Here is a 22841-nt window from a genome sequence, read left to right as displayed (position 1 = left end):
GATTGGGGGGGAGGGGGGTGGGTAGTAAGGTGGCCAATATGACGAATCCTCAACCCTCCCCATTACAGCACTATTAACCCGACTGTCTGTCCTATAGAAATGAAGGAACCTTACCCAACAATGGGCATGGTCTGCTAAAGTGTGAGCTTATTGAGGCAATGTTAGGAAGTAGGGATGCACCAATAGCATTTTTTTTACAGCGCGTACGAGTACCGATATTTTTTTTCTTTTTTTTCTTTTTTTTCTTTTTTTAAGTACTCTGGTACCAATTACCGATACCTACCCACAAGTGATTTATTTCCACTTCAGCTGTCAGCAATTGTACAAAGAAGTTATTTACAAATGAAAAACATTTATTTTTTGAAATTGTTTATTTTTTATTTATTTTTTTTTTGAAATGTGTACATATATGTTAAAGGTGTAAAAATATGAATGAACAAAGCATACAAAAACAAAATAAAACAAAAGTTTGAATTACTATTATAGTGAGCAACAAAAATCAGCAGGAAAATGATAATGAAATGAAAAAAAAGGAGAATAAGGAGTTAATTAGTCCTGATTAGAGTAAATTAAGGGTTGATAAAGGGTTAAACAGAGGAACAGTAAAAAAAAAAAAAAAAAAAAAAAAAAAATGTTTTTTTTTTTTTACTTGACAGGTTGCTTTAAACTGACTTCATCTGCAGATGGAAGTTCATCCCTTTGATCTGTAGGTCAGGGGTCAGCAACCTTTTTTCCACATAAGGGCAGGATTCAATGTATGTGAATGCACGGTGGGCCGCATTCACCTGCTAATAATAAAGGAAGTTGAGGGGGATAGAGAGGTGGATGTGGACAGGGGGAAGTACAGTGTTGGCTGTGGACTGGGGAGTATAGAGGTGGCTGTGGACAAGGGGGAGTACAGTGTTGGCTGTGGATTGGGGGGTACAGAGGTGGCTGTGAAATGGGGGGGTGCAGAGGTGGCTGTGGACTGAGGGGGGGGCAGAGGTAGTTGTGTACTAGGGGGTACAGAAGTGGCTGTGGACAGGGGGCGTACAGTGGTGGCTGTGTACTGGGGGTATAGAGGTGGCTGTGTACTGGGGGTACAGAGGTGGCTGTGTACTGGGGGGTACAGAGGTGGCTGTGTACTGGGGGGTACAGTGGTGACTGTGGACTGGGGGGTATAGAGGTGGCTGTGGACTGAGGGGGGGACAGAGGTGATTGTGTAGTAGGGGGTACAGAAGTGGCTGTGGACAGGGGGGTTCAGAGGTGGCTGTGGACAGGGGGGCGTACAGAGGTGGCTGTGTACTGGGGGGTACAGAGGTGGCTGTGTACTGGGGGGGACAGAGGTGATTGTGGACAGAGGGGTACAGAGGTAGCTGTGTACTGGGGGGGTTACAGTGGTGGCTGTGTACTTGGGGGGGGGGGGTACAGTGGTGGATGTGTACTGGGGGGTACAGTGGTGGCTGTGTACTGGGGGGGTACCGTAGTGGTTGTGTACTGGGGTTACAGAGGTGGTTGTGTACTGGGGTTACAGAGGTGGTTGTGTACTGGGGTTACAGAGGTGGCTGTGTACTGGGGGGTACAGAGGTGGCTGTGTACTGGGGGGGTACAGAGGTTGCTGTGTACTGGGGGGGGGGTACAGAGGTGGCTGTGTAATGGAGGGTACAGAGGTGGCTGTGTACTGGGGGGGTACAGAGGTTGCTGTGTACTGGGGGGGTACAGAGGTGGCTGTGTAATGGAGGGTACAGAGGTGGCTGTGTACTGGAGGGTACAGAGGTGGCTGTGTACTGGAGGGTACAGAGGTGGCTGTGTACTGGGGGGTACAGAGGTGGCTGTGTACTGGGGGGGGGGTACAGTGGTGGCTGTGTACTGGGGGGATACAGTGGTGGCTGTGTACTGCGGGGGTACAGTGGTGGCTGTGTACTGGGGGGATACAGTGGTCGCTGTGTACTGCGGGGGTACAGTGGTAGCTGTGTACTGGGGGGTACAGAGGTGGCTGTGTACTGGGGGAGTACAGAGGTGGCTGTGTACTGGGAAGAAAACAAAGAGAACCACGCAATCCCTAAAGGTTAATATAGGGTATTTTGTCCCTCCAACCGAGAGACTAAAATTTCAAGAAAAACACTAATAAACAAGTGCAGTGTCCCTTGATGCAGGGACAATTTATGTGATTAAAGAGCCACTGTGTATAAAATGTGAACTTAATGAGCATCAAAAAAAATGTATTACATGTGCAGAACATTCATTTACATACAAAAGCAACAATGCCAAAAATTATGTGTGCAAACAGACGACCTAAATTATAAGTGCCACTCTATAGTGAACTACAAAATATAATATGCAAAATTAATCAACTGAAAGAACAGTCCTTAATTAACCACTTGACCACTGGGCACTTAAACACCCTTAATAACCAGACCAATTTTCAGCTTTCGGTACTCTCGCATTTTGAATGACAATTACTCAGTCATGCAACACTGGACCTATATGAAATTTTTGTCCTTTTTTTCACACAAATAGAGCTTTCTTTTGGTGGTATTTAATCACCGCTGGGTTTTTTATTTTTTGTGCTATAAAAGAAAAAATACCGAAAATTCTGTAAAAAAACGAATTTTTCTTTGTTTCTGTTAGAAAATTTAGCAGATTAGTAATTTTTTCTTCATAAATTTTGGGCAAAATTTATACTACTACATATCTTTGGTAAAAATAAGTACAAATTGGTGGATATTATTTGGTCTTTGTGAAAGTTATAGAGTCCACAAGCTATGGTGCCAATATCTGAAAATTGATCACACCTGAAGTACTGACGGCCTATTTCAATTCTTGAGACCCCAACATGCCAGAAAAGTACAAATACCCCCCAAATGACCCCTTTTTGGAAAGAAGACATTCCAAGGTATTTAGTAAGAGGCATGATGAGTTTTTTGAAGTTGTCATTTTTTCCCACAATTCTTTGCAAAATCAAGATTCTTTTTACTTTTTTTTTTTTTTTCACAAAATTGTCATATTATCAGGTTATTTCTCACATACAGCATATGCATACCACAAATTACACCCCAAAACACATTCTGCTATTACTCCCGAGTATGGTGATACCACATGTGTGAGACTTTTATACAACGTGGCCACATACAGAGGCCCAACATGCATGGAGCGCCATCAGGTGTTCTGGAGCACCCAGGACAATTCTGACATTTCTCTCCTACATGTAAAAATCATCATTTATTTGCTAGAAAATTACATAGAACTCCAAAACATTATATATGTTTTTTTAGCAAACACCCTGGAGAATACAATGGTGGTCTTTGCAACTTTTTATCTCGCACGGTATTTGCGCAGTAATTTTTCGAATGCTTTTTTTTGGAAAAAAAACTGTTTTGTGCTTAAAAAAAAAAAAACACAGTAAAGTTAACCCAATTTTTGCATAATGTGAAAGATGAAGTTACGCTGAGTAAATAGATACCTAATATGTCACTCTTCAAAATTGCACACGCTCGTGGAATGGCGGCAAACGTCGCTACTTAAAAATCCCCATAGGCGACGATTTACATTTTTTTTACTGGTTATATGTTTTGAGTTACAGAGGAGGTCTAGGGCTAGAATTATTTCTCTCGCTCTAACGTTCGCAGCGATACCTCACATGTGTGGTTTGAACACCGTTTTCATATGTGGGCGGGACTTACGCATGCGTTCGCTTCTGCATGCGAGCACATGGGGACAGGGGCGCTTTTAAAAAAACATTTTTTTTTATTGTTCATTTTACTTTATTTATTTTAGTTTGACATTTTTTTCCCCAAAAATAATTTTTTTGATCACTTTTATTCCTATTACAAGGAATGTAAACATCCCTTGTAATAGGAATATGGCATGACAGGTCCTCTTTACAGTGAGATGTGGGGTCAATAAGACCCACATCTCACCTCTAAGCTGGGAAGCCTGAAAAAAAAAAAAGATTCTGGCTTTGATCGTATTAGCGATTCGGTAGAAGCACCGGAGGGCGGAGGGCGGCGGGAGATGTCTATGGCTGGGTATTGCAGGGTATCACCGACTATGGCTGGGTATCTCAGAGCATGGTGTTGCAGAGTACTGCGTTGCAGAGCATTGCAGGGTATTGGCGGGTGTTGCAGAGCATTGCAGAGTGTTGCAGGGTATTGGCGGGTGTTGCAGAGCATTGCAGAGTGTTGCAGGGTATCGGCGGGGGTTGCAGAGCATTGCAGAGTGTTGCGGGGGTTGCAGAGCATTGCAGAGTGTTGCAGGGTATTGGCGGGTGTTGCAGAGTGTTGCAGAGTGTTGCAGGGTATTGCAGAGCGTTGCGGAGTGTTGCAGGGCATTGCGGAGTGTTGCAGGGCATTGCGGAGTGTTGCAGGGCAATGCAGAGTGTTGCAGGGCAATGCAGAGTGTTGCAGGGCAATGCAGAGTATTTGCAGGGCAATGCAGAGTATTTGCAGGGCATTGCAGAGTATTTGCAGGGCATTGCAGATTATTTGCAGGGAATTGCAGAGTAATGCAGAGTATTTGCAGGGAATTGCAGAGTAATGCAGAGTATTTGCAGGGAATTGCAGAGTAATGCAGAGTATTTGCAGGGAATTGCAGAGTAATGCAGAGTATTTGCAGGGAATTGCAGAGTAATGCAGAGTATTTGCAGGGAATTGCAGAGTAATGCAGAGTATTTGCAGGGAATTGAGGGGTTAATTTTCGGTGAGCAGCGATGTGGGCACTGCAGATGCAGCCCACATCGCTGCTGACACCGATCTCTTCCCCCTCTGCTGTACCGATCGGTACAGAGAGGGGAGGGAGGAACCGGCGTCATAACATGACGCCGGCTTGTTTACAAGTGATCACTCCGTCATTTGACGGAGCGATCACGTGGTAAACGGCCGCGATGAGCGGCCGTTTACCGTGATTCGTGATGCGCCGGGTCCACTGGACCCAGCGGTCACGGATGCTCTCGTGTGCGCGCCCCAGGGGGCGCGCGAGAGCAGAATTCTGGGAGGCCGTTAATTAACGGCCTCTTAGAGTTAAACAACCGCCCTGAAGCCGTTAATCGGGAATGGGCGGTTGTTAAGTGGTTATAGTCCTTAGGTAAGACCATGAAAAGAACACCACGTGTCGCAAATAGCCTCAACTTTCTGATTGTCGCTCCAACTTATAGACCATGCTGTAGTGCACCACCACCAAAGGGATAAGATGGCTCCTTACCAGACATCCTGGTAGATCACGCCTTAAAAGGTCAAGCCAGACCACATAGATGTCTTATTCCCCAGCTCTGTTACCACTCTTGGATCAGGTCACAGTTCAAAGGTGTTCCAATGAGTCGAGAAAAGGTTGACCATAAAACGAAAAAATGCTCCAAATAGTGAAATACCGTTTATTAAAAATGTAAAAAAGGAAGAAATACACTTACAACGTTGATGTGAAAGAAGGCATAACAAAAGGGATGCGTCGGCCGAACACAGTAATCCACAGTTGTATCCTTATGTTGATTGAGAGGCAAACTATAGCGTGTCACACCGCCCTACGTGTTTCGTGATATATCACGTCGTCTTGGGGTACGGGTGACAAGCCATTTTGCCTCATATTTATATGCCAAACAATGGCCTAAGCCTCCTCCTCCATGGGAAGCCCAGGCCTTCTATACCGGAAGTGACACCAACATGTCCGGCGCGACTACCCAATGGCCGCATCCAGCTGACGCCGAGCGGCCAATCAAAATTGTTTTCCGCGCCATATTCAAGAGGCTGAGTCACGCCCCATACATTGTGTCCAATCGGGAGATCAAATCCCCGTAGCTGTCAGGCGGAAATGAAGTCCGCTATCATCATCTTCCGCCCAACCACATGTAAGGGCGGAAATTACGTTTCTAAACTAAAGCAGAAATGACGTCCATTGTCATTGTCTTCCGCCCAACGTCATGTAAGGGTTGGAAGAAGACGCTCCAGGACGTCACCGCCCGAGAGTCAAAGACTCAACCATAAGCTACCTTCCCATCCCAAGGTGCACAGGGGACCAAGCCTCGCCCTCGATTTGCGCAAACCTCGGCATAGGCGCACATACTCCGTCCCACCGACGGCACAAATCGAGAAGCAATGACCAAGACAAAAACAGAACCAAACCCCATTTCCGCTCGCACCGGAAATTAAGGCTCGGTACAAACCAAGCCTCATTCCCAATGCATCAGGCATTGAATATCATAGCTCCTCCCACGTATATATGATTGCTCCCAAGCCTCACCGTACATTCATCCCAATTTAAATGAATCGGGGGGATGAGAGGCGGAGGACACATTAGGACACATTAGATCCCCAAATATGTATCGCCAGGCACTGGGTGACCCCAATGGAGGAAGAAGCCCATCCACCAGCACATGAAAAAATTTGCAATGTTATTGACAACGAATCAATAAACAATAAATTACAAGATAACAATGTCTTATCTAATTTAAAAACACAATCCAACCCATCCTAAGAGTTTCTTAAAATAAATAAGTAAATCTATATTAACCCTATGGATGCTCCATGGATACAATAAAATGAAAAAATAAAACTAAATAAAATATAAAAATATTAATAATAATAAAAATGGATAATACAAAAGAAAAAATGAGACCAGACTGAAATGACATATTACAGTGACAAAACATATTCGGATTCCCACTCTTGTGTATTCCTATAGAAATCTTTTACGCTTCGAGACCGAATCAGTTTATCCAGACAAACTATTGTTGTATATTTCAAATAAAGGGAGTGACTACAGTTGTTTTTTTCCCTTTTCCCCCTCCTCCCCTCTAAAAGAAGGGGAGAAGGAAAGTCACCAAAGCTCGTGACTTTAATTGCCACCCACACTCTCCCACTGGACTAAGCATTGTTTATAAAGGCATTAACGTCCGTGTCTATATTCATACCAAAGGGGGCATAAGTTTTCAACCTATAGATCCACGACATTTCTAAGCGGGAAATCTCTCTCACTAATGACCCGCCTCTCCAATGTGGTTTATACTTATCTATCCCTATGTATAGGGTGTTGGAGGGATCCCTATCGTGTACCTCATCGTAGTGTCTAGACACAGGGTGCTTGTCGAAGCCGCGTTTGATGTTACCGATGTGTTCGTTTAGTCTCACTTTTAAGGCCCTCTTGGTCCTCCCCACGTATTGGAGTCCACAAGGGCATTGTATGAGATACACCACTGCCTCCAAAGAACAGGTAACAAAAGGTTCAACTGTATATTTTTTTTGGATACTGGTGGAAATAAACTCACAAATCTTAGAATTTTTATTTTTATTCAAAGAGCAAACTCGACAGTTTTTGCATCTATAATACCCTTTCAAATTTTGAAAGAAGCATCTGCTCCTTTCCGGAGGGTTCTGTACACTGGGGGCAACCTTACTCCCCAATGTGGAGGCCCCTTTGAAGATGACTCTAGGGGTCTCGGGTAGAATGGTACCCGAAATCTGATCATTAGTCAACAAATGCCAATGTTTACGAATCAGTTGTTTAACCTTCTGATGCTGTACAGAGAAGGTGGTGACAAAAGGCAAGACCACCGTATTCCTGTCCCTGTCACCACCCCCCTCCGCCAGCAAACATGATCTATCCTTATTCCGTGCAGTGGTAACTGCCTCTGTCAACAGATTTGCTTCATATCCCTTTTCTCTGAATCTCTGGGACAAGACAATGGCTTGTTCATCAAACGTAGTGATCTCAGTGCAGTTCCTCCTCAGGCGCAAAAATTGCCCCAGGGGGACTGACCTCAACCATGAGTCTTGATGACAGCTCCCCAACGGGATAAATGAGTTTCTATCTGTTGATTTAAAGAATGTGGAGGTGAAGGTATTATTGTTCACCCTAATGTTTAAATCTAAAAAATTAACCTCCTCCCTACTGGCTTCATAATTAAATCTAATGCCTCTATTGTTACTATTTAGCATATCCATGTAGCCATGGAGCTCCGGTTCCTCCCCATCCCATAGGAGGAGGACGTTGTCGATGTACCGTGCCCAGAGCACTATTTCAGGTCTTCTTGGAGAATCGACCACGTCCTCCTCCCATTTGGCCATGAATAGGTTGGCCAAACTGGGGGCATACTTCGCCCCCATGGCCACCCCTTTGTCCTGGCGAAAAAACTGGTTGTCGAACCAGAAATAATTGTGCCCTGCGGCAAATTCCAAGAGCTCTAAAATAAAATCTATCTGGATCTGAACCAAACCCGAACTGCGCTCTAAATAGAGTCTAACTGCCTCCAGCCTCCAGACCATCCTTAGGCTTAAAGCGGAGGTCCACCCTAAAGTGGACCTTCCGCTCATCGGAACCCTCCCCCCCTCCGGCGCCACAATTGGCACCTTTCAGGGGGGAGGGGGGTGCAGATACCTGTACAGTACAGGTATCTGTACCCACTTCCGGGATAGCTCTCTGTGGAAAGGGGCGTATATTACGCCCCTTTCCGCAAGTGCCCGCCCCTTCCCGCAAGTGCCCCGCTGCCTGCTGGGAAAACACACAGATCCCAGAGGCAGCGGGGACCATCCTTATTGTGCAGCGCGGCTCGCGCATGCGCAGTAGGGAACCGGAAAATGAAGCTGAAAGGCTCCATTTCCTGATTCCCATACCCAAGATGGCGGCGGCAGCACCCGAGATACGAGCTACAGATCTGCTTCGGGTGCCGACATCGCGGGCGTGCTGGACAGGTAAGTGTCACTATTTTAAAAGTCAGCAGCTGCAGTATTTGTAGCTGCTGGCTTTTAAAAAAAAAAAAAACGCGGAGTCCCGGTGGACTCCCGCTTTAATACCACTCAGCATATTAAGGATTTGTTTGGTGTCTTTCACATAAGATGGAATCTTCCGCACCAACGGTTGGAGGAAATGGTCTATATACTTGCCCACCCGTGACGTCACTGAGTCTATCTCATTGACTATTGGACGTCCCGGGGGGCAAGTAACGCTCTTATGTAACTTAGGGAGATAGTATATTATTGGTGTCCGCGGGGCTACCGGTATCAAAGAAGTTTTTCTTTATCGGTGAGGATTCCTCTTTGGGAACCACCCTCAACTATCCTCGTCAACTCCTTCTTGTATTTGACTACTGGGTCCCTATTTAGTACTGTGTAGGTCTCGCCATCATCGACAATTCGATGCAGCTCTTTTAAATAGTCGCTCCTATCTAAGACAACAATCCCCCCCCCCCCCCCTTTTGTCTGCTGGTCTGATTACAAGGGATTTATTGTTACATAAGGTATCCAAACCTTTTTGTAAATCACTCTGCATCCGGACTTTTTTGACTTCTATTTTCTCTAAGTCTCGCAATACTACGTCCCTAAAAACCTTGATGCTAGGTGCCAAAGATCCTGGGGGATTGAAAAGTGATGCATTAGCGAGACCAGAATGTTGAAATTCAGATCTCGGTGCAATACTCTCTTTAAAGGGATTACCCAAGAGTCTTTGACTCTCGGGCGGTGACGTCCTGGAGCGTCTTCTTCCGCCCTTACATGACGTTGGGCGGAAGACGATGACAATGGACGTCATTTCCGCTTTAGTTTAGAAACGTCATTTCCGCCCTTACATGTGGTTGGGCGGAAGATGATGATAGCGGACGTCATTTCCGCCTGACAGCTACGGGGATTTGATCTCCCGATTGGACACAATGTATAGGGCGTGACTCAGCCTCTTGAATATGGCGCGGAAAACAATTTTGATTGGCCGCTCGGCGTCAGCTGGATGCGGCCATTGGGTAGTCGCGCCGGACATGTTGGTGTCACTTCTGGTATAGAAGGCCTGGGCTTTCCATGGAGGAGGAGGCTTAGGCCATTGTTTGGCATATAAATATGAGGCAAAATGGCGTGTCACCCGTACCCCAAGACGGCGTGATATATCACGAAACGCGTAGGGCGGTGTGACACGCTATAGTTTGCCTCTCAATCAACATAAGGATACAACTGTGGATTACTGTGTTCGGCCGACGCATCCCTTTTGTTATGCCTTCTTTCACATCAACCTTGTAAGTGTATTTCTTCCTTTTTTACATTTTTAATAAACGATATTTCATTATTTGGAGCATTTTTCCGTTTTATGGTCAACCTTTTCTCGTGTACTGGCTGTGTACTGGGGGGTACAGAGGTGGCTGTGTACTGGGGGGTACAGAGGTGGCTGTGTACTGGGGGAGTACAGAGGTGGCTGTGTACTGGGGGTTATAGAGGTGGCTGTGTACTGGGGGGTACAGAGGTGGCTGTGTACTGGGGTACAGTGGTGGCTGTGTACTGGGGTACAGTGGTGGCTGTGTACTGGGGGGGTACAGTGGTGGCTGTGTACTGGGGGAGTACAGAGGTGGCTGTGTACTGGGGGGTACAGAGGTGACTGTGTACTGGGGGATACAGAGGTGGCTGTGTACTGGGGGAGTACTAAGGTGGCTGTGTACTGGGGGAATACAAAAGTGGCTGTGTACTGGGGGGTACAGAGGTGACTGTGTACTGGGGGGTACAGAGGTGACTGTGTACTGGGGGAGTACAGAGGTGGCTGTGTACTGGGGGAGTACAGAGGTGGCTGTGTACTGGGGGAGTACAGAGGTGGCTGTGTACTGGGGGGTACAGAGGTGACTGTGTACTGGGGTATTCAGTGGTGGTTGTGTACTGGGGGGTACAGAGGTGGCTGTGTACTCGGGGAGTACAGAGGTGGCTGTGTACTGGTGGATTACAGAGGTGGTTGTGTACTGGGGGGTACAGAGGTGGCTGTGTACTGGGGTACAGTGGTGGCTGTGTACTGGGGGGGTACAGTGGTGGCTGTGTACTGGGGGAGTACAGAGGTGGCTGTGTACTGGGGGAGTACAGAGGTGGCTGTGTACTGGGGGAGTACAGAGGTGGTTGTGTACTGGGGGGATACAAAAGTGGCTGTGTACTGGGGGGTACAGAGGTGACTGTGTACTGGGGGGTACAGAGGTGACTGTGTACTGGGGGGTACAGAGGTGACTGTGTACTGGGGGAGTACAGAGGTGGCTGTGTACTGGGGGAGTACAGAGGTGGCTGTGTACTGGGGGAATACAAAAGTGGCTGTGTACTGGGGGGTACAGAGGTGACTGTGTACTGGGGGGTACAGAGGTGACTGTGTACTGGGGGAGTACAGAGGTGGCTGTGTACTGGGGGAGTACAGAGGTGGCTGTGTACTGGGGGAGTACAGAGGTGGCTGTGTACTGGGGGGTACAGAGGTGACTGTGTACTGGGGTATTCAGTGGTGGTTGTGTACTGGGGGGTACAGAGGTGGCTGTGTACTGGGGGAGTACAGAGGTGGCTGTGTGCTGGTGGATTACAGAGGTGGTTGTGTACTGGGGGGTACAGAGGTGGCTGTGTACTGGGGTACAGTGGTGGCTGTGTACTGGGGGGGTACAGTGGTGGCTGTGTACTGGAGGAGTACAGAGGTGGCTGTGTATTGGGGGAGTACAGAGGTGGCTGTGTACTGGGGGAGTACAGAGGTGGCTGTGTACTGGGGGAGTACAGAGGTGGCTGTGTACTGGAGGAGTACAGAGGTGGCTGTGTATTGGGGGAGTACAGAGGTGGCTGTGTACTGGGGGAGTACAGAGGTGGCTGTGTATTGGGGGAGTACAGAGGTGGCTGTGTACTGGGGGAGTACAGAGGTGGCTGTGTACTGGGGGAGTACAGAGGTGGCTGTGTACTGGGGGAGTACAGAGGTGGCTGTGCACTGGGGGAGTACAGAGGTGGTTGTGCACTGGGGGAGTACAGAGGTGGCTGTGTACTGGGGGAGTACAGAGCTGGTTGTGTACTGGGGAGTACAGAGGTGGCTGTGTACTGGGGGAGTACAGAGCTGGTTGTGTACTGGGGGGTACAGAGGTGGCTGTGTACTGGGGGAGTACAGAGGTGGTTGTGCACTGGGGGAGTACAGAGGTGGCTGTGTACTGGGGGGTACAGAGGTGGTTGTGTACTGGGGGTACAGAGGTGGCTGTGTACTGGGGGAGTACAGAGGTGGCTGTGTACTGGGGGAGTACAGAGGTGGCTGTGTACTGGGAGAGTACAGAGGTGGCTGTGTACTGGGGGGGGGGGGTACAGAGGTGACTGTGTACTGGGGGATACAGTGGTGGTTGTGTACTGGGGGGGTACAGAGTTGGCTGTGTTTATAAACATTGATCCGAGAGGAGATAGAGACATACAAAGTAACATTTTTTATATAAATTGATCAGATGGGAGATAGAGAGATACAAAGTAACATTGTTTATAAATATTGATCAGACGGGAGATAGAGAGATACAAATTAAAATGATGTTGCCACCAAAAAAAAAATAGCTCAAAATTCATAAAAAAAAAAAAAAAAAAAAATAATAATTGGAAAAAACATTTTTTTTACTCACCTCTAAATGCCGGTTGCTAGGGGGTCCCTCGTAGTCTGCCTTCTTCAATGCCCGGGCTGGTGACATCACTTCACCTCGTGCCGCACAGTCATCTGGGACCTGTCACGTGTCCCACATGACTGTACGGCGTATCACACGCCCGGCGCCGCTCACGCATGCGCAGTGGGTGCCCGGCTGTGAAGCCACAGCCGGGTGGCCACAGTAAGAATGCTGGCGGAGCGGGGAACGAGGGGGGGGGCTTCGTTCTCCCCGCATCGCTGGACCCCCCGGGACAGGTAAGTGTCCAATTATTAAAAGTCAGCAGCTGCAGTATTTGTAGCTGTTGACTTTTATTTTTTTATTTTTTCTTTTTTAAAGGGGCACCCCACTTAACATTGTGTATAGATTATTTAGATTGTAAGCTCTAAGGCCGCGTACACACGCGGGGACTGTTCGCCCAACTTTGTCCGCTGAACAGTGTTTCGGCGGACAGTCCGCTCGTGTGTGGGCTTTCAGCGGACAGTTTCAGCGGACAGTCTGCTGAACAAAGTTTTTCGGAAATTCCGAAAAACTGTCCGCTGAAACTTTGTTTCAGCGAACAGTCCCCTCGTGTGTAGGCTTGTTCGTCAAACTAAGTTCCGCGCATGCTCAGAAAGGATTTACACGCCGAAAGTTGTATTGCAGTGTATAGGACGTCGTATTTTGCGTCCCGTCGTACGTGCCGTTCACGTCATCGCGCACGGTTTGTGTTCGTTCGTCGTGTGTGGGCAAGTCCGTCCATGCTAATTTTGAGCGGACTGTTCGCTGAAACTGTTTGACGGACAAAGTTGGGCGAACAGTCCCCGCGTGTGTACGCGGCCTTAGGAGCAGGGCCCTTCTAACCCGCTTGTCCTGAATTGTTTTGTAGCTGTACTGTGTCTCACTTTATATTGTAAAACGCTGCACAAACTGTTTATGCAATATAAACCATTATAATCATAATAATAATAATAATAATAATAATAATAATAATAAAACATGAATCAGACTGGAGTTAGAGAGACGCAACATAGCATGGTTTATAAACATTGTTCAGATGTGTGCAAATTCCATTTCAGACTCTCATTAACTAACCGCACGTCCTCAGTTTTCCAAATAATCTTCTCCTACCATCCACCAGTACTGCCTCCTTCCAAGACTTCTCCTGGGCTGAACCTTTGCCCTGGAAAGCTTGATGCTTGAGTTTATGCGGTCGAAGGGCCGACTCCATAGCAGACTAAAATGAACTGGCTTTCTTTTTCTTTTCTTTTTTTAGATTCACTTTCCAGGGACACCCAGAAGATTCTGGGAGAGATGGACAATCTGGTAGAGGAGATCCAGAAAGGAAGAAGTAAGTCTATCCTGTTTCATCAACTATAAAGAGAACTCTGCCAGGTCTACAAAGATAAGTTGTAAGTAACCCAACTAGAGCTGTGGAGGCACTGCTTGATAAAGTAGTATTTTTGGCTGGTTTATGTCTGGCACCCAAAGAGTTGGAAGTTATCAGTGTCAGGTTATTATGCCTCAGTGGTTGACGGTGGTTGACGGTGGTCAACGGTGACGCCTCAGTGGTTGACGGTGGTCAACGGTGATGCCTCAGTGGTTGACGGTGATGCAGACAACACATGATGTAGATGTTTAGCGACTTCATCAGATTGGACATATCATGGAGGTAGAGCTCATTAATGTGAGTAGAGCAGAAGTTCCAGGAGGACCTCCGGTGGTAGGAACGGTGAAAGCGGATATGATGACAACTCATGATGTGAATATTCTTCATCTTCAGATTCTGGGATGACGGAGACATTATCTGCCATTGAAGCCACCTTAATGAAGAACCTCAAAGGTAAGCTGAGGGATGTGATGAGATAACATGTGAGGAAGGGATGGAGGAGAACAAAAATTGAGAATAAAAAAAGTCAATTCATTTACTGAAAAATTTAATTGGTGATTGATGTTGGCATTTATTTGGTTGCCATGAAGCAACATTCACATGACATCGGAGCAGATTAATGTCCACATGTGTAGCACTCTTCTAGGGTATGCATGCTTCTAGGAAAATTTAGTTTGGCTCCCATGTAAATAGAGGAGCTGGGTGGTTGAATATTTAGGACTGCTCGGTGTTTCTCAAGCTTTTGCTTTGTTACTTTCCCCTGTCTTCTAAAATAATCTAGAAGTACAGTGGGAGGAAGAACGGAGCAGGTGGCCTGAAAAATTTATAGGGAGGTGTGCCCAGAAGGTGGCGAGAGAGCCCATAAATAGTCTGGGGCCTGAGCAGCAAGAGTAGATTTCCTGGGTCCAGTCCTGTTGGAGGTGACCCCTTTGTAGGGGCTCCGCCCCGAGGCAGCTTTCAGGAGGGATGTATGAGGAAGACACAGACCGAGGTCCTGGCTAGGCTTAGCTGGGGGGAGGGGAGGCTATTCGCAAGCTGAAAACCAATGATCAAGCGGGGTCTGGAGGAGCTTACTGGAGAGAGCCAGGAGGAACTTGGTGGAAAAGAATCCAGCTGTCCTATGGTGGTGTGAGTCTACATCTCCCTCACTAGGAATAACCTGGTGGATATCGTCAGGAGGCAACTGACGATCCTGTGACTAGATGAGTAGGCAACCCTATTACTGAGGAGTTATGCCACGTACACACGACCAGACTTTCCGGCAGAAAAGGTCAGACGGAATAATTTCATTGGATATTCCGATCATGTGTGGGCTTCATCTGACTTTTTTTTAGAAATAGAACATGTTTTAAATCTTTCGATGGAATCAATTCCTATCGGGAAAACCATTCGTCTGTATGCTATTTCGAAGGACCAAAAACTACGCAAGGGCAGCTATTGGCTACTGGCTATTGAACTTACTTTTTCTAGTCCCATCGTACATGTTGTACGTCACCACAGACTTTGTTGTGATTGTGTGTAGGCAAGTCCGTTTCAGCGGAACTCCATTGGAACTCTGTCGGAAAGACCGTGAAAAAAGCGGTCGTGTGTACGCGGCATTAGTGACTGTGTTTAGCTGTTAAACTCTGGAAGGAGTACAGGTCACCATGAGCATAGACATCCTAGAGTGCTCAACTTGTTCATTTCTCTAATTTTCAGGGTATCCCATGCTCCCTCTCCCTATCTCAGTACATTGTTGTCTATAAAAACCCAAAAATAAACCCCTAGCCAGTGGAAGAATGCAGGAAATGTTGTGCGCCTGGCTGTGTGTGCTCTGAGGGGGAAATAGGACCAAAATTTCCCATGGCTCTTTAGGGGGTGGCTACTCATGGTATCCAACTTCTCAAGATATGCAGTTACTTTTAGATGACATCTCAGATCTGGATGTCATTGGGGAGGATTAACCTCCCTTGGTACTTGATGGAAATAAACATCAGTTCTTTGTCTCAGGTCAGCAACTGGATGAGATGAAACAGAACATGGAAGTGAAGTTTAGGAATCTGAGTTTGGAGATGAACTCCGTAATGGGTCAACTGACCCAAGATGGTAAGAGGGATCTCCAGTGGGGGGAGAAGGAAGACATTTTGTGAAAAGGGTTATGTCTACTCACATTGTGAATGTTCTCCTTCCTCAGATTCCAGGATTATGCAGAAGCTTTCATCTATGAAAAACTCAATGATGGATCTCAGTGGTAGGTGGAGAGAAGCAAAGGGGCAAAGGGTTTGAACACAAATGAAAAAAATCCCAGTATTCACCATTTTTTTTTTATTTGGCACTGATTGTTCTGTGGCCATCATCATTACTGAGAAAAGAAAACTCTACACACAAAGTTGCAATTTTCAAGACAATAATTTTTCTGAGATGACGGATGTCCATTAGGGATCCAATCTGGATGAGGTTTGGGGGATACTGGCCTTTACTACTGCTTGCTCGAAATAAACAGTACTTGTCTCCAGCAGATCAATGGCTTCCTGAGATGGAACAGAACATGGGGATGAAGCTCAGGAATCTGAGTATGGAGATACGCTCCAGAGTGGACCAGCTGCCTCAGGATGGTAAATAGGACCTTCAATAGGGAGGAGGGTAGCAATGATTGATGAAGGTTATGTCAACTCACCATGTGAATGTTCATTTCAACTCTAGATTTCAGGGTGATGGAGAAGCTGTCTTCTATGGAAACCTTCATGAAGGACCTTAAGAGTAAGTTGAGGGATGTGGTTCAGAGGGAGGGAGCCCATACAAGAACTAAGGGTGCCCCTCAAGGCTCCAGCAGGTCCTCATTTGTTGTCAGCCACTAAGAGTTCAGGCAGGGAAAGAGCTCGTCCCAGCTCCGTAAACAACTATGAGGTGAAAGTTGAAAAAGCCACACATCATACAAAACCCCTGTGTGTAAAGAGTGGAAGCAGCCTCAGTCTGCACCCCATCCAGGCTAATAGAGAAAAAAATACAATTCGCTGACATAATGTATTGGTAATTGATCTTGGCCTTTGTGTGGTTGTCACAATTCAACCTTCACACACCATCAATACTGACAGGGGAACTCTATACGCACAATGTCCAACATCTCAAATTATAGTTACTCTAAGCCCTTGTACACACGGTCGGAGATTCCGACAACCAAATCCGTTGGAGTAATTCTAAAATTTTACCCGCAAGTTGGAAAACTTGGTCCGTCGGAATAAACAGTCCGATGCAGACCACACAGTCGGAATATCCGACAAAACGGTTCCGATAGGACACATTCCAATGGAATTTCCGACCGTGTGTACAAGGGCTAAGATGACAACTAATGAAAAGCAGACACAGATGGTTGACCGGCCATTAGAGGTCCAATATGGATAGAGCGGGAGGAACTGACCTCCCTCATCACTACTTAATTAAAATGAATATCACTGCTTTACCTCTGACAGGTCAATGGCTATATGAGATGGAACAGAACATGGATTTGAAGCTCAGGAATCTGAGTATGGAGATGCACTCTGTGGTAGGGCAACTGACTAAGGATGGTAAGAGGGACCTCCGGTGGGTGGACAGGAGACAACGGATGACAGAGATTGTATTTACTTACACTGTGAATATTCTTCACCATCAGATTCCAATGTGACGGAGAAACCTTCTGACATAGATACCTCAATGAAAAACCTCAGTGGTAAGCTGATGGAGGTGGTAAAGAAGAATTAAGGGCTAGAGATGAAAACAAATAAAAAGTACATCTTTAGAGAAATATGGAATTGGTGACTGATCTTGGCTTGGTGTCTTGCCACCCTATACACAGGGATTCCACCGGGCATGTGCCTCTCCCTATGGGTGGGGGTATATGTGCACATGTTTCAGGGGCGTGCCTCTCCCTATGGGTGGGGGTGTATGTGCACATGCTTCAGGGGCGTGCCTCTCCCTATGGATGGGGGTGTATGTGCGCATGCTTCAGGGGCGTGCCTCTCCTTATGGGTGGGGGTGTATGTGCACATGCTTCAGGGGCGTGCCTCTCCCTATGGATGGGGGTGTATGTGCACATGCTTCAGGGGCGTGCCTCTCCCTATGGATGGGGGTGTATGTGCACATGCTTCAGGGGCGTGCCTCTCCCTATGGGTGGGGGTGTATGTGCACATGCTTCAGGGGCGTGCCTCTCCCTATGGGTGGGGGTGTATGTGCACATGCTTCAGGGGCGTGCCTCTCCCTATGGGTGGGAGTGTATGTGCACATGCTTCAGGGGCGTGCCTCTCCCTATGGGTGGGGGTGTATGTGCACATGCTTCAGGGGCGTGCCTCTCCCTATGGGTGGGGGTGTATGTGCACATGCTTCAGGGGCTTGCCTCTCCCTATGGGTGGGGGTGTATGTGAACATGCTTCAGGGGCGTGCCTCTCCCTATGGGTGGGGGTGTATGTGAACATGCTTCAGGGGCTTGCCTCTCCCTATGGATGGGGGTGTATGTGCACATGCTTCAGGGGCGTGCCTCTCCCTATGGGTGGGGGTGTATGTGCACATGCTTCAGGGAAGTGCCTCTCCCTATGGGTGGGGGTGTATGTGCACATGCTTCAGGGGGGTGCCCATGTGTTCACACACACAAACAACAGTAATGGTAGCCAATAACTTTTTGAGGGACATGTTTTCAAGAGGAACACTGCATATATAAAAAAACATACATTTTATTATAACATTCATTAAAAAACCAAACCACAAAACAAACAATAGAATACTGAACTTTAATTTGTAATTGTTTAGATTCAATATAATCCACATGTAGACTCACAGTGTTTCGACCGATCTTCTTCAGGAGTACATGTGAATGATCTTTGAAAGATATAACATATATATGGTATTATGATCTCTAGTAGATCAATGACTAGATGGGTTGGAAAAAAAAAACATGGACATGACAGATCTTGACTTTTTGTGGCTGCCATTGATATTACCTCCCCATCAAAAACTGCAGTATTTTGTCTCCGGCAGGTCAGAGATTGGATAAGATGGAACAGAACATGGAGGTGCAGCTCAGGAATCTGAGCATGGAGATGCATTCTGTAGTTGGGCAACTATCCCACGATGGTAAGAGGAACCTCTGAGGGAGGAGGAGACATTGGATGATGGAGGATATGTCTAGTAGTCACGCTTTGAATGTTCATTTCAACTCTAGATTCCAGGATGATGGAGAAGCTGTCAGTCATGGAAACATCAATGAAGGACTTCAAGGGTAAGTTGAGGGATGCGGTTAAGAGGGAGGGAGGATCGGGAAAAACACAAACAGCATCCAGGATAACGAAGATACTGTCAGCCACAGACGTTTTAATGCAAGACCTTAAAGGTAACAAGGGAGGAAAAGGAAGGAAAGAATTGGAATATTGCACAAATGGTGATACAAGGTCAATTTATTACACTAAAACATAATCTGTGATTGGTTTGGACCTTTGAGTGGTTGCCATGAATTAAAATTCCCATGTCACCAGTAACTAGAAACAAAAATGTAAATGAAATGACTTCCTTCTCAAGATATACAGTTACAGAGGAGGACAACATAAACAAGGCTGAGACACCTAGTGAGCTGGGTAACCCTTGAGAGATCCAATGTGAGTGGAGTTAGCCCTTGTACACACGGTCAGACATTCCGATGGAAAATGTCGGATCAGACCGCGTTGTCGGATAATCCAACCGTGTGTGGGCTCCATCGGACTGTTCCCGTTGGAATATCCGACCGACAAAGTTTTAGCGCTGGGCTATAAAATTTTCCGATAACATGGTCCGATTGCACTTTGTCCGATCCTTTGTAGAGAATTCCGATCGGACAAAGTGCCACGCAGATCAAATTCCTAGACCAAAGCTATTGGCTACTAGCCTGAACGTAGTCCCGTTGTAACTAAATAACGTCATCACGTTCCGAACGATCGGATTTTCCGACAACTTTGTCCGACCGTGTGTATGCAACACCAGTTTCTGACAAAATCCGTCGGACAAAATCCGACGGATTTTGTTGTCGGAATGTTCGACCGTGTGTACAAGGGCTTAGAAGGATTTATCTTCCTAATCTTTGCTTGATTTGAATAAATCTCAGTTTTCTCTGGTAGGTCAATGGCTGGATGAGTTTAGAAAGAACATGGAGATGACGATCGAGAAACTGAGTATGGATATACGTTCCAGAGTGGACCACCTGTCCCAGAACAGTAAGAGGGACTACCAGTGCGCTTGAAGGGCAACAATGTTTGTAAAAGGGTATGTCCACTCACCCTGTGAATGTTCTCTACCCACAGGTTCCAGAATGATGGAGAAGCTGTCCACTATGGAAACCTCAATGAAGGCCCTCACAGGTAATCCAGGGGCAGTGGTAAAGGGGGAAGCAACTAATCTCGGCCTTTGTGTGACTGCTGTGAATCAACATTCCCATGTTATCACATAGTACAGAGAGCAGATGTGTCCAACTTCTCTAGATATACACTTACTCTGAGATGACATCTAAAAAAAGGAAGAGACAGATGGAGATCTGGGTCATAGTAGGAGTCAAATGTGGATGCAATTTGATGAACTCTCATCCTACTTGCTAGGCATAAACATCAGTTCTTTGTTTGTGGTAGGTCAAATACTGGAGGACATGCAACAGAACATGGATGTGAAGCTCAGGAATCTGAGTATGGGGGTGCAGTCTTTAGAAAGCATGCTATCTCAGGAGGGTAAGAGGGAACTAATATGGGGGAGGGGAGGCACTGAGTGGCCGAGGTTATGTATACTCACTGTGTGAATGCTCTTCACCCCCAGATTCCAAGGAGATGAAGAAACTATTTGTTCTGGAAACATCAATAAAGGAACTCAACGGTACACCATGAGAGGAGAGAGTTCATGGGATCAGCTATCTTCTAAAATGAGCATTTAGAATGTGACCTCCCTCATTGCGCTTATGCTTGAGCTGACCCTTAAACCTGAAACTAGCCCTTTAACACCTAAACGTGACTTCCAAAACTTGACTCCAACACTTAAGCTTGGCCCCGTAACCCCTGACTCTTAGCCCTTGTACACACGGTCGGAGAATCCGTCGGAATGTGTCCTATCGGACCGTGTTGTCGGATAATCCGACTGTGTGTGGTATGCATCGGACTGATTCCGTCGGAATATCTGTCGGATCCAATTTTCCAACTTGTTGGAAATATTTTCCGATCAACTGGTTCGATCGGACATACTCCGATCATGTGTAGAGAATTTTGATTGGACCAAGTGCCACGCATGCTCAGATCAAATTCCTACATCAAAGCTATTGGCTACTAGCCTGAACGTAGTCCCATCGTAACGAAATTACGTCATCACGTTCTGAATGATCGGATTTTTCGACAATTTAGTCCGACCGTGTGTATGCAACAGTTTCGGACAAGATCCGACGGGCAAAATCCGACGGACAAAATCCGATGGATTTGGTTGTCGAAATCTCCGACCGTGTGTACAGGGGCTAACACTTACCTAACTCCTAATCCAATCCCTAACACAGAACTAACCCTTTGGAAGACAGGGATGAACTGGTTCTCTGTGTATTACAGGGCTTCTTTCCAAGAATGTTCCAACTGTCGAGGGAGCAGTGGGGAACCAAGCAGAGGAGATCCAGAAAATGAAGAGTAAGAGTATTCCTTTACGTCATCCCCATTTCATCAAATGTTCTCCTTTTTTTTTCTTTTGCCAAGCTCTCCAGCAGTAGTAAATGCTTGGCACCTTCAAACTCAATTATTTATGGAAGCCAAGCTATTCCCTTTCACCTATTACTCTGGTCATTTCCAACAGTCTACTACGAGTTTTACTAATTTTGTTCCAAACCGCATGTCTGTGCAATGACCCCTCACAGCCCCTCTCTCCTCTTAGGCTAGGTTCACATCTCTGTGGCTGGAGAATATGCGCAAAATTTGCTGCGTCCCCAACCTGCAGAGAAATGGGCTGCACTTTAGCAGATGTGCGGGGGGTGCAATTCATTCTTAAAAGCACCCACACACATCACCACCTATGGCACATTTTCTTACGCACCAAACAGCATAAGGGCAAAGCACCATGCGGCTTGGTGCAGCGTGATTTTAAAATTAAGGGCTGCCTTGTCTGTGACGTGTAAAGCAGAACTGTGCATGCACAAATCTGAACTAAGCCTCATATCACAGTCCCTCTCTTTACATCACAGTTCCCTCCCCTTCACATCAAAATCCCCTCCTCACATTACTGTCCTCAGCCCCCCTGTTATTACTGTCCTCAGCCACCCTCATATTTTTGTCCTCAGCCCCCCTGTTATTACTGTCCTCAGCCCCCCTCATATTTTTGTCCTCAGCCCCCCTGTTATTACTGTCCTCAGCCCCCCTCATATTTTTGTCCTCAGCCCCCCTGTTATTACTGTCCTCAGCCCCCCTCATATTTTTGTCCTCAGCCCCCCTGTTATTACTCTCCCCAGTCCCCCCTCACATTATTGTCCTCAGCCCCCCCCCCCTCACATTTTTGTCCTTAGCCCTCCTCACATTACTGTGCTCAGCCTACCCTCACATTTTTGTCCTTAGCCCTACTCACATTTTTGTCCTTAGCCCCCCCCCCCCACATTACTGTCCTCAGCCCCCTATAATTGTCCTCAACTCCCCCATTACCATTCTCAGTGCCACCACTGTCTTAAACCCCCCCATATTACAGTCCTTAGCCCCCCATAATTGTCCCCAGCCCCCCGTAAGCTCCCCCTTACTGTTCTAGGTCACCCTATTGTCCTCAGCCACCTATTAGTGTCACTCTTAAGCAGCCTTTCTTCACATTGACCCCCCTCCCCTGTTCTACCTTACACAGACATGGGAGAGTGGATGGGACAGTGGCAGGGCAAGACTTAGGGTGGTGGGGGCCCCTGGGCTTGAGTCACTTCCGGGCCCTACCTTCTATACATTACCGTATTTATCTGCATATAACATGCACCCCATGTTTAGGAGGGAAGTTTAAGGAAAAAAACTTACATTTAAATGCCCATCAATGCAGCCTTATCAGTGCCCATCTGCAGCCTTGTCCATCCATCTGCTGCCTTGTCCAGTGTCATTGCAGCCTTGTTATTTGCAACCTTGCCCCAGTGTCATTTGCAGCCTTGTCATTGCAGTCTTGAAGTTTAAAAATGGA

The 22841-nt window shown here is 46.8% G+C and overlaps 2 protein-coding genes across 2 annotated transcripts in view; both read left to right on the top strand.

The window, feature by feature from the left end:
• LOC143962528 (uncharacterized) overlaps nucleotides 1-13406 on the top strand; it is a 61386-nt gene extending 47980 nt beyond the window's left edge. Inside the window, exon 8 of the mRNA XM_077471801.1 lies at nucleotides 13396-13406. Coding sequence (XP_077327927.1) covers nucleotides 13396-13406 — 11 coding nt within the window. The remainder of the gene's footprint in view (nucleotides 1-13395) is intronic.
• A 165-nt stretch (nucleotides 13407-13571) lies between these two features.
• Nucleotides 13572-22841, top strand: part of LOC143962016 (uncharacterized) — a 40341-nt gene continuing 31071 nt past the window's right edge. The window contains exons 1-15 of the mRNA XM_077471358.1: nucleotides 13572-13667; nucleotides 14100-14159; nucleotides 15696-15791; nucleotides 15880-15936; nucleotides 16205-16300; nucleotides 16389-16445; nucleotides 17156-17251; nucleotides 17338-17394; nucleotides 18696-18791; nucleotides 18880-18936; nucleotides 19805-19900; nucleotides 19988-20044; nucleotides 20309-20404; nucleotides 20490-20546; nucleotides 21260-21334. Coding sequence (XP_077327484.1) covers nucleotides 13631-13667; nucleotides 14100-14159; nucleotides 15696-15791; nucleotides 15880-15936; nucleotides 16205-16300; nucleotides 16389-16445; nucleotides 17156-17251; nucleotides 17338-17394; nucleotides 18696-18791; nucleotides 18880-18936; nucleotides 19805-19900; nucleotides 19988-20044; nucleotides 20309-20404; nucleotides 20490-20546; nucleotides 21260-21334 — 1090 coding nt within the window. The 5' untranslated portion in view covers nucleotides 13572-13630. The remainder of the gene's footprint in view (nucleotides 13668-14099; nucleotides 14160-15695; nucleotides 15792-15879; nucleotides 15937-16204; nucleotides 16301-16388; nucleotides 16446-17155; nucleotides 17252-17337; nucleotides 17395-18695; nucleotides 18792-18879; nucleotides 18937-19804; nucleotides 19901-19987; nucleotides 20045-20308; nucleotides 20405-20489; nucleotides 20547-21259; nucleotides 21335-22841) is intronic.

The sequence above is a fragment of the Lithobates pipiens genome, unplaced genomic scaffold (assembly GCF_037356315.1).
Source record: "Lithobates pipiens isolate NorthernLeopardFrog02 unplaced genomic scaffold, aLitPip1_a1.2 Scaffold_8, whole genome shotgun sequence".
NCBI lineage: Eukaryota > Metazoa > Chordata > Amphibia > Anura > Ranidae > Lithobates > Lithobates pipiens.
Note: the sequence above shows the minus strand (reverse complement) of the source record. Positions and strands in the feature narration are given on the sequence as shown.